Raw genomic sequence first — 15,371 nt, forward strand, 5'->3', positions numbered from 1 at the left:
GATTTATTTGGTGGGATCAGGCAGAGAACTACTGGTAGCTTAACTACCAAATGTTGAGGATCTCATTAGAGACATCAGTAATCAAGACAGATGAAATTATCACACTGATGAACTGGTCAATGACCTAATGACTGGCTTACTTGCTCAGTTGTCGTGTTAAACAGCCATGTTAAGATTAAAGCAAAGTTGAAATTCATTTGGGAACAAGCTAGCAAAGCAAAGCAAAACTGGAGGAGAAAGATTTAGAGAGAAGCTTTCAATTCTGCATTCAGTACCTTCGACAGGAGATTTTTGCCGCCTGTCTCTCCAGAATCTTATGTTCAATTACTGTAATCCAAATAGTTCTCAAAGATAAATGCACCGAGTTTCATGGACCCCCGAGGAAGAAGTGCTTTTCGAAACACAGACCGTGTCAGGTCTGTACCCATTACAATCGAGGAGCAACTTTGGAAATATAACTTTTTTACCGACTTGAATAAAAAATTCCTGAACCTTGTACATTTTTTGCAGTTTTTTGGATTCATTATGGAGAAGCTCACCACACTATTGGACATACTTATTTTATTTTTATTTTTCCTCTAACTCTACTTTTCACTTCTCTATTACCCTCCAGGTACTTTAGTTAGATTGTGAGCCTTCGGGACAGTAAGGGAATTTTTCAAGTACCTTTCTTATTTCTAATCTTAATGTATATTTTCTGTAAACCGCTTAGAACCTAACGGATGTAGCGGTATATAAGAAATAAATTACATTACATTACTTATCTAGCAGAGTGAAATAAAGAGTTGTACTAAAGTGGGATGCAATTCTGCCTGTGCCAGTGGAATACACATAGTTTTGTAATTGCATCAGAGAAGATTCCCGTGATTGAATTAGCCTTTATAAAATTCAAAGTTGGAAGCGTTGGATCTTAGATTGGACCAGTGATTTCTGCAGTTATGTGGCTACTGATGTAGTTTAGACTACAAGGGTGGTTTGAAACGTTTGGTAAAAAGGCAAGTTAACATAGTCTCCATGGAGGGCTATACAAGTAGTCCAGTGAGTTCCCAGTTTTTCCATATCATAGGAAAATAGCATATGAAAAAACTGGAAACTCGCTGGATGTGTAGAGCCCTCTATGGAGGCTACGTAACTTGCCTTTTTACCAAACTTTTCAAACCATCCTCATATTTGTATGTTCAAATAAAACTACTTGATTTCTATATATGTCAACTGTGATTTGATGTAGTTAAAACTCACTTTAAAAAGTTTCTGAATACTGCTGTAGATTTAGCATGCAAAGCTACATAATTTGTTTACTAGTACCATGTTTCCCCGAAAATAAGACCTACCCCGAAAATAAGCCCTAGTCGCTGCAGCAGCACTCCTTCTCTCCCTCTCATCTGAACTGCGAGACAGAACCGGCAGCAGTCTTGTCGTTCGGAGGGGAAGGGGTGCGCGGTGGGGGAGGGATAGAAAGATGCTACGCGGGGGGATGGAAGGGAGGGATAGAAGCTGCAAGGGTTCTGCTGCACAAGGGATGGGAGGGATAGAAAGTTACTGCACAAGGGGATGGTGAGAGGGGAGGAAAGATGCTGCACATGTGGGGGTGAGAAAGGAAAGAAGAAGAATTGGGGTGGAGGAGAGGAAGGGAGGTATCGTTGTACATGAAAAAAAAATAAGACAGACATCACTGAAAATATGACCTAGTGCCTTTTTTGGGCCCAAAATTAATATAAGACAGTCTTATTTTCGGGGAAACACGGCGTTTGTAAGTTTGTAAGTTTGAAAAAACAAAACTACCCCTAAAACAATGGACACACCCTAAAACACAGCGCTATATTTTAGCGCAATACTTTTGGGACTTAAGCTTTAACTTGGCAACATTCCAAATGCAATAAAATACATTTATGGAATAACATAAGTTCATTATGGATTAATGTCAAAAGCAATGCTTTGGTTCAATAAAACCAAGCTACTCTGTGTGCACATGTGCATCCACACCTTTTTTTTTTTTATAGAAGTAGAAAGCAGATACCATGTTATCACCTTGAACTTTGTATTTTTATTAAGTCGCAAAGGTAAACTCACCTGACCAGCTACTGAAACAAAATATCCATACCATGGGTCCTGAGCCTGACCAGGTCCGCCTGGGGCGCTGCCATACTATTGGACAAAAAACAAACAAATAAGTTTAACATTTCAATGATTTTTTTGCCACTGATGAAAGAATTTGCACTCGCCAACATATTTTGATTTAAAACGTAAAAAAGTAAATTACTCAAGCAATGTATTATATTTGTCTAGTAAAAAAAACCCCCAAAACTACAGATGTCTGCAAACAATTAGGAATGCCTAGTGAAAGTTATGTTTCAATGAATCCTAGATTATAGCCTCTATATAGTGCAAAGTTATAGAAACATCTTTCTGCTAATTCTAATGCATAGAAAGCAATGTTACTTACCGTAACAGTTGTTATCCAGGGACAGCAGGCAGCTATTCTCACTAGTGGGTGATGTCATCCGACAGAGCCCCGATACGGACACCTTGCAAGCATGTCTTGCTTGAAGAAACTCAGAAGTTTCGAGATGCCCGCACCGCGCATGCGCCTGTGCCTTCCCGCCCGATGCTCCGGGCGTGTCTCCTCAGTTCAGGTAGCTAGCAGAGAAGCCAACCCAGGGGAGGTGCGTGGGACGTGAGAATAGCTGCCTGCTGTCCCTGGATAACAACTGTTACGGTAAGTAACATTGCTTTATCCCAGGACAAGCAGGCAGGTATTCTCACTAGTGGGTGACCTCCAAGCTAACCTCAATGGGATGGTGGGAGAGTTGGCAATTTAGGAGAATAAATTTTGTAACACTGTTTGGCCAAACTGTCCATCCCATCTGGAGAAAGTATCCAGACAATAATGAGAGGTGAATGTATGAACCGAGGGCCAAGTGGCAGCCTTACAAATCTCCTAAATCGGTGTCGATCTGAGGAAGGCTACAGAGGCTGCCATTGCTCTGACCTTATGGGCTGTGACCTTACAGGGAAGGGGTAATCCAGCCTGGGCATAGCAGAAAGAGATACAAGCCGCAATCCAGTTGGAGATGGTGCGCTTCGATACAGGTCGTCCCAACTTGTTTGGATCAAAGGAGACGAAAAGTTGAGGAGCAGTTCTGTGTGGTTTGGTGCGATCTAAGTAGAAAGCCAAAGCACGTTTACAGTCCAGAGTGTGAAGAGCTGATTCTCCAGAATGAGAATGAGGCTTTGGAAAGAACACTGGAAGCACAATGGATTGGTTGAGGTGAAATTCAGAGACCACTTTAGGCAGGAATTTCGGGTGAGTGCGGAGGACCACCTTGTCATGATGGAATACTGTGAAAGGTGGGTCCGCCACCAAGGCTTGAAGCTCACTGACCCTGCGAGCAGAAGTGAGGGCCACCAGAAAAAACACTTTCCAAGTGAGAAACCTTAGTGGAGCCTTGCTCAGAGGCTCAAAAGGAGGTATCATAAGCTGAGAAAGGACAACATTGAGATCCCAAACCACTGGAGGCGGTTTGAGAGGAGGATTGACATGAAAAAGTCCTTTCATAAATCTGGAAACCACAGGATGAGAAGAGAGAGGTTTCCCATGTAGAGGCTGATGGAAAGCCGCAATAGCACTCAGGTGGACTCGTATAGATGTCGACTTGAGACCAGACTGAGACAGGTGTAGAAGATAGTCCAACACAGAAGATAGGGAAGCACGCTGAGGCTCTTTGGAATTGGAAATACACCAGGAAGAGAATCTAGTCCACTTTTGGGAGTAGCATTGTCGAGTAGCAGGCTTCCTGGAAGCCTCTAAGACATCCCTCACCGCTTGAGAAAACTGGTGAGGGGTTACGTTGAGAGGAACCAAGCTGTCAGGTGGAGAGACTGCAGGTTGGGATGAAGCAGTGATCCTTGATGTTGAGTAAGCAGAGAAGGAAACACTGGGAGAAGGACCGGGTCCCTGCTGCTGAGTTGAAGTAGAAGGGAGAACCAAGGTTGCCTGGGCTACTGAGGAGCTATCAGAATCATGGTGGCTTGGTCTGATTTCAACTTGACCAGAGTCTTTTGAATGAGAGGAAATGGAGGAAACGCATACAGAAATCGATTCCCCCAATCCAGCAGAAAGGCATCTGCCTCGAGGCGATGAGGAGTGTAGATCCTGGAGCAAAACTGAGGCAGCTTGAAGTTGTGGGGAGCCGCAAAGAGGTCTATCTGAGGCGTCCCCCATTGTGCAAAGACCTGATGAAGGGGGTTGGAATGGAGAGTCCATTCATGAGGCTGGAGGAGACGACTCAAGTTGTCTGCCAAGACATTGTCCTTCCCCTGAATGTAGACAGCTTTGAGGAAGGCATTGTGGTGAACTGCCCAATCCCAGACTCTGAGAGCTTCCTGGCAGAGGGAGGCCGATCCCGTGCCCCCCTGCTTGTTCACATAATACATGGCGACCTGGTTGTCTGTACGGATGAGGACCACCATGCCGTGAAGCAGATGTTGAAAAGCTTGAAGAGCATAGAAGATGGCTCTGAGCTCCAGAAGATTGATATGATGGAGGCGGTCCGCACTGGTCCAGAATCCCTGAGTGCGAAGCCCATCCAGATGAGCCCCCCAGGCATAGGTCGAGGAATCGGTTGTGAGAACCTTCTGATGAGGAGGAGTGTGAAACAGCAAACCTCTGGATAGATTCGAAGAGGTCATCCACCAAAGTAGAGACTGCCGAAGAGCAGGAGTGACTATGATGTGTCGAGTCAACGGGTCTGACACTTGAGTCCATTGAGAAGCTAGGGTCCACTGAGGAATTCTGAGATGGAGCCTGGCAAAGGGTGTCACATGAACTGTAGAGGCCATGTGGCCCAGGAGGACCATCATGTGTCTCGCTGAGATGGACTGGCGAGAAGATACAGACTGGCAGAGACGAAGAAGAGCATCCATGCGCTGAGGAGGAAGGAATGCTCGAAGCTGAATGGTGTCCAGTACCGCCCCGATGAAGGGAAGGGACTGGGTAGGCTGCAGATGAGATTTGGGAAAATTGATCTCGAAGCCTAGGTTCTGCAGGAAGCAGATCGTGGTCAAGGTCGCCGAAATGACCTTTGGAGCTGACGGGGCCTTGATGAGCCAGTCGTCGAGGTATGGAAATACCTGAAGACCCCTGTTCCGGAGTGCAGCGGCCACCACCACCAGACACTTCGTGAAGACTCTGGGAGACGAGGACAGGCCGAATGGAAGCACTCGATACTGCAGATGTAGATGTCCCACCCGAAATCTGAGGAACTTGCGGGAGGCCGGATGAATGGGAATGTGAGTGTAGGTCTCCTTGAGATCCAGAGAGCATAACCAGTCGTTCTGCTCGAGGAGAGGGTAGAGAGAAGCAAGTGTCAGCATGCGAAACCTCTCCTTGACTAGGAATTTGTTGAGGGCCCTGAGGTCCAAAATGGGTCGCAGGTCGCCCGTCTTCTTCGGAACAAGGAAGTACCGGGAGTAAAACCCCTGGTTCAGTTGGTCCGTCGGGACCGGCTCCACGGCACGAAGCCGGAGCAAAGCCTGAGCTTTCTGGAGAAGAAGGGCGGTCTGAGTCAAGTTGGAAGGAGGGTGGTCCGGAGGGACCCGATGGAAATGAAGAGAGTATCCTTCCTGGATGATAGTAAGGACCCAGAGGTCGGTTGTTATGGCCTCCCAGCGATGATAAAAATGATGGAGGCGCCCTCCGATGGGAAAAACAGGGGGAAGCAGAACGAGGTTGGTTATGCCCTCGACGAGACAGTCAAAAAGGCTGAGTGGTCTTAGGGACAGCAGGCGACTGAGACTTAGGCTGACCCTTCTGGGGAGGCTGGCGCTTCGCCGGTTGCCTCGCAGGTGGAGTTTACCTCGGCTGATAATGCCGCTGATAAATCAACGGCGGACGAGAAGGTCGAGACTGCTGAGGCTTAGGCTTCGGCCTAAGGATAGATTGGAAGGACTTTTCGTGGTCAGACAACTTCTTCGTAACAGTCTCGATGGATTCGTCAAAAAGATCCGCCCCAGCACACGGGACGTTCGCCAGGCGGTCCTGAAGATTCGGGTCCATATCAATGGTCCGCAACTAGGCCAACCGGCGCATCGCCACCGAGCAGGCCGCCGCTCGGGCTGAGAGCTCGAACGCATCATAGGCAGATTGCATTAACTGAAGCCGAAGTTGGGACAGCGAAGCAACCACTTCCTCAAACTCAAACCTAGCCTGGGACTCGATGTAGGGTGTGAACTTCCGAAGCACAGGTAGAAAAAATTCCAAGTAGGCTGCAAAGTGGAAATTGTAATTCAGGACTCGAGACGCCATCATCGAATTCTGATAGATGCGTCGACCAAACTTATCCATGGTTCTGCCCTCGCGGCCCGGAGGCACTGAAGCATAGACCTGGCCAGGATGAGACCGCTTGAGCGAGGATTCGACCAGGAGGGACTGGTGAGAAAGCTGAGGACCCTCGAAGCCTTTATGATGCACCATGCGGTACCGCGCATCCAATTTGCCAGGGACCGCAGGGATAGAGTAAGGAGACTCGAAGCATCGCATGAAGGTCTGGTCGAGGAGCTTGTGCAGGGAAGCCGCAAGGACTCCGCCGGAGGACGAGGCAAGTGCATGGTATCGAGGTACTCCTTGGAGTATCGAGACCCAGCATCGAGAGTAATGTCCATGTCATCTGCCATCTGCTTGAGGAACGATGAAAAGGACAGTTGGTCCGCCGTCGCCGGTCTGCGAGACGGACTAGAAGAAGAAGAGGCTTGAGGCTCCAGAGAGGCCTGCGAGCAACAGGACAAGTAGAAAACCTCGGGGTCCTCGAACTCCGGGCCCGGAGGAGGAGACCCAGTCGAAGCAGCATACCCCAACCGAGGCAATTTCTTCTGAGGCGAGACGGTCGAGTGCCGAGAGGAATGCTTCGAAGAATGTCTGGATCGATGCCTGGAAGGGGATCGAGCCCGTCTGAGACACGCCCGGAGCATCGGGCGGGAAGGCACTGGCGCATGCGCGGTGCGGGCATCTCGAAACTTCTGAGTTTCTTCAAGCAAGACATGCTTGCAAGATGTCCGTATCGGGGCTCTGTCGGATGACATCACCCACTAGTGAGAATACCTGCCCGCTTGTCCTGGGATAAAGTGGATGCTAGCACACACTAAGCCAGTATATCGCAAACTGTGTGCCCCGGCAGATGCCAAGTGTACCCCGAGATGCCGGCAAGGAGAGGTGCCAGCTGACTTGCTTAGAGAGGCATGTCCTGTATACAGAGGCACATCCTGTAGTCAGCCAGCGCCTCTGCTCCTTCTCCTCACCTCTCCTTCTGCAGCACCCCCCCCCCCCCCCCCCCACACACACTCAGCGGTAGTAGAAGGCTCAGGGCCATGGCTGGAGGATATCTACAATGCAATGTTGTCAATGTGATGACATTATGCATGTGCATGTTGCGTCTGTTTGCGCATTTCTGGGTGCCTTCCAACCGCAGCCCCAAGTTTAAGGGGTTGCAGTTTAAAAAAAAAAAAAAAAAAAAGAAAGAAAGAAAAAGTTTGCAACACACTGCACTAAACTTTAGTAAAAAAGGGCCCCTGAATTTGGGACATGAGATTCAAGATCATGTTTCACATCCCCAGTACAATATTTCCTATACCACTCGCAAAACAGATCCACCCCCTTCCTTAATGGATGGCAAAATGTCCTTTAAACATCCCAAGAGTAGGACAAAGCATTTGATTTGTAGTCGATATCCTACCTACATAAGCAAAAAAACAAAACAACCCCCCCCCCCCCAAAAGGTAGTCCATAAAGCACTTGTATGGATGTGGTCAAATCATGCCATTTTTGTTTTATCAAAAGCTCATTGGTCCCAAATGATTTCCTTTGCATCTTTTAGATGATTTTTGTAACAAGGTCAGAAAACCTTTCTGTGACAATTCTCCCATGCAAGCTAGCTGCATGAGTAAACCTGTGCACTTTTTCTCCATCACCACCTAATGTTCAGCAGGTCATTTTAAGGGGACTTGCAGATCAGTCTTAAACATCTGATCAGATTCTTTATTTTCAGATCTCACTTTGACTTCAGCAATTCCATGCATCTTTTCAGAAATGATTCAAACAGTTGAAGTTTCTAGCATTTAGATATTGGATAGCCTTCCCCTGTTTTGTAAAGATAAAATTCTCCTCAAGTGCTACTCCCAGGAAAGTGCAACACAACTTCACAATGTAGATTTGTGCAGAATTTTCCTGGGATACAGAATTTGATTTTTTTTTAGCCCTCCCTCCCAAAGGAGCTCAGAACGGGTTACAAGTCAGGTACTCCAGTATTCCCCTCCCCCCCATCTTTCCCAGTAGGCTCATAGTCTAGCTAAAGTACCTGGGGGCAATAGAGGATTAGGTCACTGGCCCAGAGTCACAAGGCGCAGCATGGGGTTTGAACCCAGAATCTCAGGGTGTCGAGACCGTAACTAACCACTATGCCACTCTCCTCCCTTGCCTTGTTGCAGAATTTACCAAGCTATTAGATGCTGGATTCTGACTACACAGCTCCAGTAGTGTGATGTATCTGGTGCCAAAATTCCCCTGCTGTTCTTATGAGAATAGCACAAGATTTCAGCTACCCAGGCTAGAGACAGGTCTATTTAAGACTAGGTCTTCTGATCTCACTTGGTGATTTGCAGAGTTCAAGAGGAGTTCTACATAGTATGGACTTAAGTGAACACAGCAGGCAAATAAGGGAAGATTAGGTACTTACCCTGATAATTTTCTTTCTAGTAAATAGGCACATCACTCTTGAACCTGTGGCTTGTGTATCTCCGATTGCAAGATCTGGTGTAGAGAGCCTCATTTACATTTTTCTGCTCTACATCCAATCACTCTTGGCTGTCCTCCAATTCCTCAGTTTGTTATCAAAGCAGACAGTCAGCCCCAGAGAAGAAACAAAGGTACGGGGACTCTTCCCAAGAAACAAACCTATTCTGCTCATATTACAACATTTAGCACAAAATAATCATGCCACCCTGTTGTATGTTATAAATGGTTCGTGAACAAGCCATCTACCTGGGTACAACCTGCACCAAATGGTCTCCCCTATCCTCGACCTTGCTAGATGGAAGAAAGAAACGAGATATCTGTTAATACTGACACATCCGAGCAGGCTAATGAACATCTGACAGGGCAGGCTTTGAGACTTTCCTACTCCCACTTCATACCAAGCCACTGAAATCAACTGCTCCCACAGATCAGATCCCTTGAAGGACTCCTTAACTTTAGAAAAGCAATAAAAACAAACATACCTCTTCATCTAACACCCCTGCCCTCGACCGATGAATCACAACGGAATGTATATTGATTAGGATAAAAACTTGAATCAAAAAACCTTCCACTGTAACTATGGCAAATTGCAACTGTAAATTGCATATTATGTATGTTAACCTGTAACCCATTCTAAGCTCTTTTTGGGAGAACAGGATAAAAACAGTCTTTAATTAATTTGTTTTCTATTTACTAGAGAGAAGATTATCTTCCCTTCTAGTACAATAGGAACATCGGTCCATAGAATCTAGGGCAGGACAAATGAGCCTGCTGAAAGTACTGAAGATTCAAATGAAGTATCAATTTGGCCACTACATCCACTTTATACAAAAAACCTTTTGTGAAAGTATGGAGGGTGGACCACGTAGTAACTACAATTTCTTCAGGGGAAGCTGCTCTACTCTGCCCAGGAGGATACTACACTCCTAATGGAATGTGCCTTTAATGATACAGGGAGGCCGCTTCCTACTTCTGATATAAGCTGAAGTGGCCATGCAAATCCATCTAGAAATGGTAACTTTTGAAGCCGGCCAGTCCACCCTGGCAGCTAGTACCCGCCAGCACAAAGATGATCCGACAATCAAAACTGGTTGATGTGAAAACTCAAAACTTGACAAGAAAGAGGGAACTATACCCCCATCTCCGAAAATCTGAGAAAAGGTTCTCTGCAGTTCAAACACCCATCGTGCTAAAATGATCTCCATAAAAAATGCTGTTTTAACTGCCCAGTCCATCACAAATGCCTTCTTCAAAGGCTTATGTGGAGCTCTAATGCAGTGTCTTCAAGCTTTTCTTTTTTAAGTTCTGGCACACTAAAAGAAGCAAAATTTTTTTGCAGCACATTATAATTGAAATTATAAAATTGCAAAACCAACAAAAAAATAAATTTGAGAGTTAACGGTTCCTTAAACTATGTAGGGGTAATTGTAACAAGAGTGAAGCTAAAGTAGATAGAATTTTAGAATTGCTAATCAACGCGATGGATGTGCTTGTTTTTCAGTGCAAATTAAAGCATGGCTCCATAGTTGATAAGCATATGCACATTTCACCATCCACCATCTGCAGTCACTCTCTTTTTTTCAATTTAATTTCTGTCAGAGCTGAAAAACCAATTTCACAAAGATAAGAAGATCCAAATGATAAAGCTTTGATTGTTTGTTGCTCAAGTTATAACCACTGCATAAAAAAACTAAAATTACTCGCCCTTAATTTTCTAGAACCAATTACGTCAAAGAATGATGTATGTCTGGGTGGCTATATCCTTATGCACACAAACGCTCATAACACCGAGACTCTTGCATACATGGAACCTCTCTAGTAAGAGCCTGCAGAATCAGATTAAAACTCCATGTTGTTAAAGGTTGACATTCTGGAGGATGCAGACGTAAAGCTCCCTTCAAAAACATGAACACATTTGGTTGAGAGACCAATGGCATTCTAAAAAAAAAGTCTGGAGTCTGAAGCACGAAAGACCTGTACTCTGAGGGACCCAACCACAAGGTTTTTCTTCAAGACCCTCTTGAAGGAATGCTAGAACCAAAGGAAACTGAGCCATGACCAGGTCCTCATTTGTCTGTGCATGTCAGCCCTGGGAAACACTTCCAGGCCTTCGCATAGACAGCCAATGCCGCCTGCTTCTTGGACCTTAGGGAAAGGGATTGGGACTTGTATACCGCCTTTTTATAGCTTTAAAACTACGTTAAAGCTGTTTACATACAGGTACTTCAAGCATCTTTCCTCATCTGTCTAATGTACCTGAGGTAGTGGAGGATTAAGTGACTTGCCCAGGATCACAAAGAGCAGTGCGGGGTTTGAACCCACAACCTCATAGCTCTAACCACTAAACCACACTCATTAGTACTAAACCCAGATCATGATTTCAACAATTCTCAAGATACACCTTGTCAAGTCAGATTTCCATGAAACCCACAATGTATGTGCATGAAAGATTTGCATACAGTGTCAATAATCACTTCCAAATAGCCTTTGTGAACTAAAACTGCATGCTCAAGGGCCATGCCCTAATATCAAAGTGCTCCAATCTTCCAGGGCAATTGGGTCCTGTGAGAGTAATCTTAGATGACAGGGTAGTCAGAGATTCTGGTCCCTCTGTAAACATACCAGATCTACATACCACGGATCCCTCAGCCAGTCTGTTGCACCAGGGGCTGGTAGTTCTTGTCGCACCATTCTCTGCAGAACCATCATAGGCCATGGAAGGAATCCATACAGAAGCCCTGCCTGTGGCCACAGCTACACCAGGGCATCCAAACCAGCATTTCCTGGTTTGTATCTTTGGCTGAAAAATTTAGCTGTTTTCTTGCTGGCCACTGATGCTCTCAGATCGAACGTCAGATGTCCTCAACAACCCACAATGCTGTTGAACACCTCCCAAGATAGAGCACATTCTCTGGTGTCTAGAGTCTGCCAGCTGAGAAAATCCGCTTGCACATGTCCACTCCTGTTATATGTGCTAACCAAGAGCACCAACAGATCTCTGCCCACTCAAACAACATTTGGCCCTCCAAGCATAATGGAGCACTCTTGGTGCCTCCTTGCTGATTGGCATAGACCATGCAATGGCGTTAGCCCAAGAAAAATCCATACTGCTTTATCTTGAAGTGAGCTTCCAAGTGCCAGTAGCATCAGGCAGATGACTCGCAGCTCTAACTGGTTGATCAACCATTTCCTCTGTGAGGGGTCCTCTAGCATCACTTCACTTCACAAACCCCCCGCCCCCAAAACCGAACACTTCCAGCAATCCAAAAAAAGCGACTAGTCAAGACTAATCGCATAATATAATATTTAGAACTAGAACTGGGACCTTCCCCCTTCCCCTCCCCGAACCAGAGAAAATTGGTAGGAGGAATGCCCACTCCTTCCTGCCACCAGATGCACCCTGACCCTGTACCTTTGTGAGAAATTGAGAGCAAGTGAGATGTTCAGTCCCTTCTGCTTTGAGGCCCGCCAGTCCAAAATGCAAGACCATCCCCTTCCCGGTGCTTTTTTTTTTCCTGCATTGCTCCTACTCTGCTAGCTGGGGTACGTCAGGCTGAGTATACCCTTCCAGAGGTGAAGTGTGACCAGAAAACACCAACCAATTCTTGACAGGAACAGTGTCAAGAAGAACCTGGTTACTGATACTTTAAGATAATAAAGGAGAATCATAAATGGTGTTATAATATTCTCATAGATTGCTCAATCACAGTTCCACCATGGCCCCATTCCGGCACACTTTCATTTGGGCTCCCTGCCACTTTTAAAATTATTTTCATTGGTGGCATAGTGCCCCAAACACCCTGGGACTCTCCCTGAAGTTACAGCTGCCCCCTCTCCATCACATATAATGACATCACCGCATACAGATCGCCTCCCGATCTCAGCCCAGGCCTGCGCCTTTCCTTTGGCTCTTTCCCCAGCATCTTCTACTTTCCAAATGGCCCGGAATAGCCATGTTTGCCCTGTAGATGTGCAACAGGGTCCATCCAGAACAACTCCCCTCTGCTCCCAAGGATCTGCAAAAGTCCCTCCAGATACCATTTTTAAATTATTTTCACTCTGGTTACATTTCCAAGTGGGTTCTCCCTGCTGGACATCTCAACGGTAGGCCAAGAACAAGTGAAGCCAGAGTTTGCAAATCATCTCACCTTCTATTGCCTCAGGAACAAGCTCGTGGTACTACAGTTGTGCCTTTTAGCAAGTCTAGCTTCATTACACTAACCAACAATGACGTTATTTACCATAGGTCCCATACACACCAATAGTGCACTTTTGAAAGCATGGCATTTAGAAAACAAGCCCTCGGTACCTAGAACACCACATATGTAACAAATTACAACTAAAAACAGGTTACTCCTTCTTGCTCATGAATAGAAATCGTAACAGTTCCCCATGAGGGAAATGGTGTGAAAGACTGTTAGTCCACTATTTGAGATAATACTGTATATAGAATTAGAAGAAAATTATTAAAAAGAAAAAAGGTAATAGAATGTGATTTTCCAAGATTGATACTGTGTAAATCAAGGATTTTTTTTTCTTCTTTTTTTTACACCGAACATGCATATACTGCTGCTATATTGCGTAGCACGTATAATTAGGGTCAAGTTTTACTACCCCCCGAGGTCACTAAACTCAGAGGGAAACTTTAAAACACTTCGAAGTGTAACAACACAAACCAACCATCGTGGGAAAACCAATATCCTGGTAATCTTAACTATTTTGCCTAAAGAACCGTCTAACTAGAAAATGCACCCATTACTTTTTGAAATATGCTTTGCAGCGCCTGCTGAATCGGCACGCACCCCAGCCAGCTCTAGCAGTCGCCGGCGCGCTTCTGCGGCGTAAGAATGAAAGCCACTCACCACACCCTGGTAATGATAAGCCATTGATAAAGCAGGTTGCTAGAACTCACAGGTAACCCCCACGCTCCTCGCACACCCGCACCTTATACTAGAGCCACACCCACCACCAAACAACTCGCCGCGAGCTACCCGGAACAACGCAAGCAGAGGTCGCACGGAGATGGTGGTGAATTCCGAGGAGGAGACGGAACGGGACAAACAAGAGGAAATTGCAATTCGAAGCCTATTACTTTGTTTTATTCCCACGTGCGAAGGTTTGTGGGAAATAGAGGACAGAAACAAAATATCGGCGTTATATTTTCTGAACGAATGTTTCCCAGAGAATAACACCGTCCGCCCGCTCTCCCCTCCTTATTAATGCGAATGGTGTAGGCCACAAAAGCATTTTTTTTTTTTTGCCTAACTTTATTTATTGAGCTTGGAGAAGGGGGGACAGAGAGCGATTGTTTTGGTGTCTTTTCTGAAACAGATCCTCATCTAGAGCAGTCTTCACTAATTTTTATGTTGGGGCCACTTTCAGTCTTCAGTCTCTTTATTGAGGGTGGGCGTTTCCAAATGTATTCTCTTCTATTTAGAAATGTCCAAAGCTGTTAGCTCTTCCTAGGGTTGCCAGACGTCCGGATTTCCTTTTGAGGACATGTCCGGGGGTCCAGATGGCTTTTCAAAACCCGGCACTTTGTCCAGATTTTGAAAAGTTTGGAACAAATCACTCTGGCAGGAGGGAATCTGCATATGCATGAATGCCATGCAATGATGTCACATGTGCGTGTGTGACATCATTGCGTCACATCCACACATGTGCAGAATGCCCTCCTGCTTGACGGGAGCAGGGCTAGGGCAGGATTAGGGGCAGGACTGGGGTGTAATAGGGTGGGGATGGGTGGAAGTGGGTGGACCTGGGGGCAGGTCTAGGTGTCCGGATTTTCCAAACAGAAAATCTGGTAACCCTAGCTCTTCCTCCCATCTACTTTCCCCTTTCTGATTTAAGCTTGGATAGAGAAGTAGAGAGTATTGGGGAAAAAAGAGAATGTCAATGGGTGCCGCCAGGTAGTGCTTCTCGATTCACCAATTTGAATCGCTTCACCGATTCACTTCAGTGAATCAATTTGAATTGATTTGTTTCCACTCCCCCCCCCCAAATAAGACTCACCGATTCAGTGAATAGTCCTTCCCTCCCCCCCCTGGTGAGGCATAGACACAGGATCTGAACAGGCTTATTTGCGGCCTGCTCCACTGGGGTCCTTCCCTCTGCTGCGTCACTGATGGCATCACTGCACACTAAAAAATGTTATTTTTTCCATGGAAGGACATGTTGGGGGTAGGCGGAGTGTAGGTGTGTTTATGCTAATCAGTTAGCATATCTACTTAGTAAATTTAAAACAAACTGAAATATGCAATTCAGTGCCAGAGAATTTGGTGAAAACAGTTAGCTTAGCAGGGTTTTAAAAAGGTTTGGCTAATTTCCTAAAAGAAAAGTCCATATGCCATTATTAAGATAGATTTGGGAAAATCCACCGCTTATTTCTAGGATAAGAAGCATAAAATCTGTTTTAGCACTTGTGACTTTTCGGCCTACAAAATGGGTGAAAGTAAATGCTCATTTGCTAAGTTTTGTTAATGGCCATTCGCTAATGTTGCCATTAGCGCATGGCCATTAATTTAAAAAATAGAAAATTGGCCATAACGTGGAAAAAACACTAAATCCAACTTTTCCCACAGCTTGG

The 15,371-nt window shown here is 45.6% G+C and overlaps 1 protein-coding gene across 1 annotated transcript in view; it reads right to left on the bottom strand.

The window, feature by feature from the left end:
• Positions 1-13,799, bottom strand: part of SRI (sorcin) — a 59,374-nt gene extending 45,575 nt beyond the window's left edge. Inside the window, exons 1-2 of the mRNA XM_033931191.1 lie at positions 13,648-13,799; positions 2,071-2,145 (exon numbers count right to left, since the gene is read on the bottom strand). Of these exons, the coding sequence (XP_033787082.1) occupies positions 2,071-2,145; positions 13,648-13,671 (99 nt within the window). The 5' untranslated portion in view covers positions 13,672-13,799. The remainder of the gene's footprint in view (positions 1-2,070; positions 2,146-13,647) is intronic.
• Positions 13,800-15,371: the final 1,572 nt, after the last annotated feature.

This window comes from Geotrypetes seraphini, chromosome 2, assembly GCF_902459505.1.
Source record: "Geotrypetes seraphini chromosome 2, aGeoSer1.1, whole genome shotgun sequence".
In the NCBI taxonomy this organism is placed as follows: domain Eukaryota; kingdom Metazoa; phylum Chordata; class Amphibia; order Gymnophiona; family Dermophiidae; genus Geotrypetes; species Geotrypetes seraphini.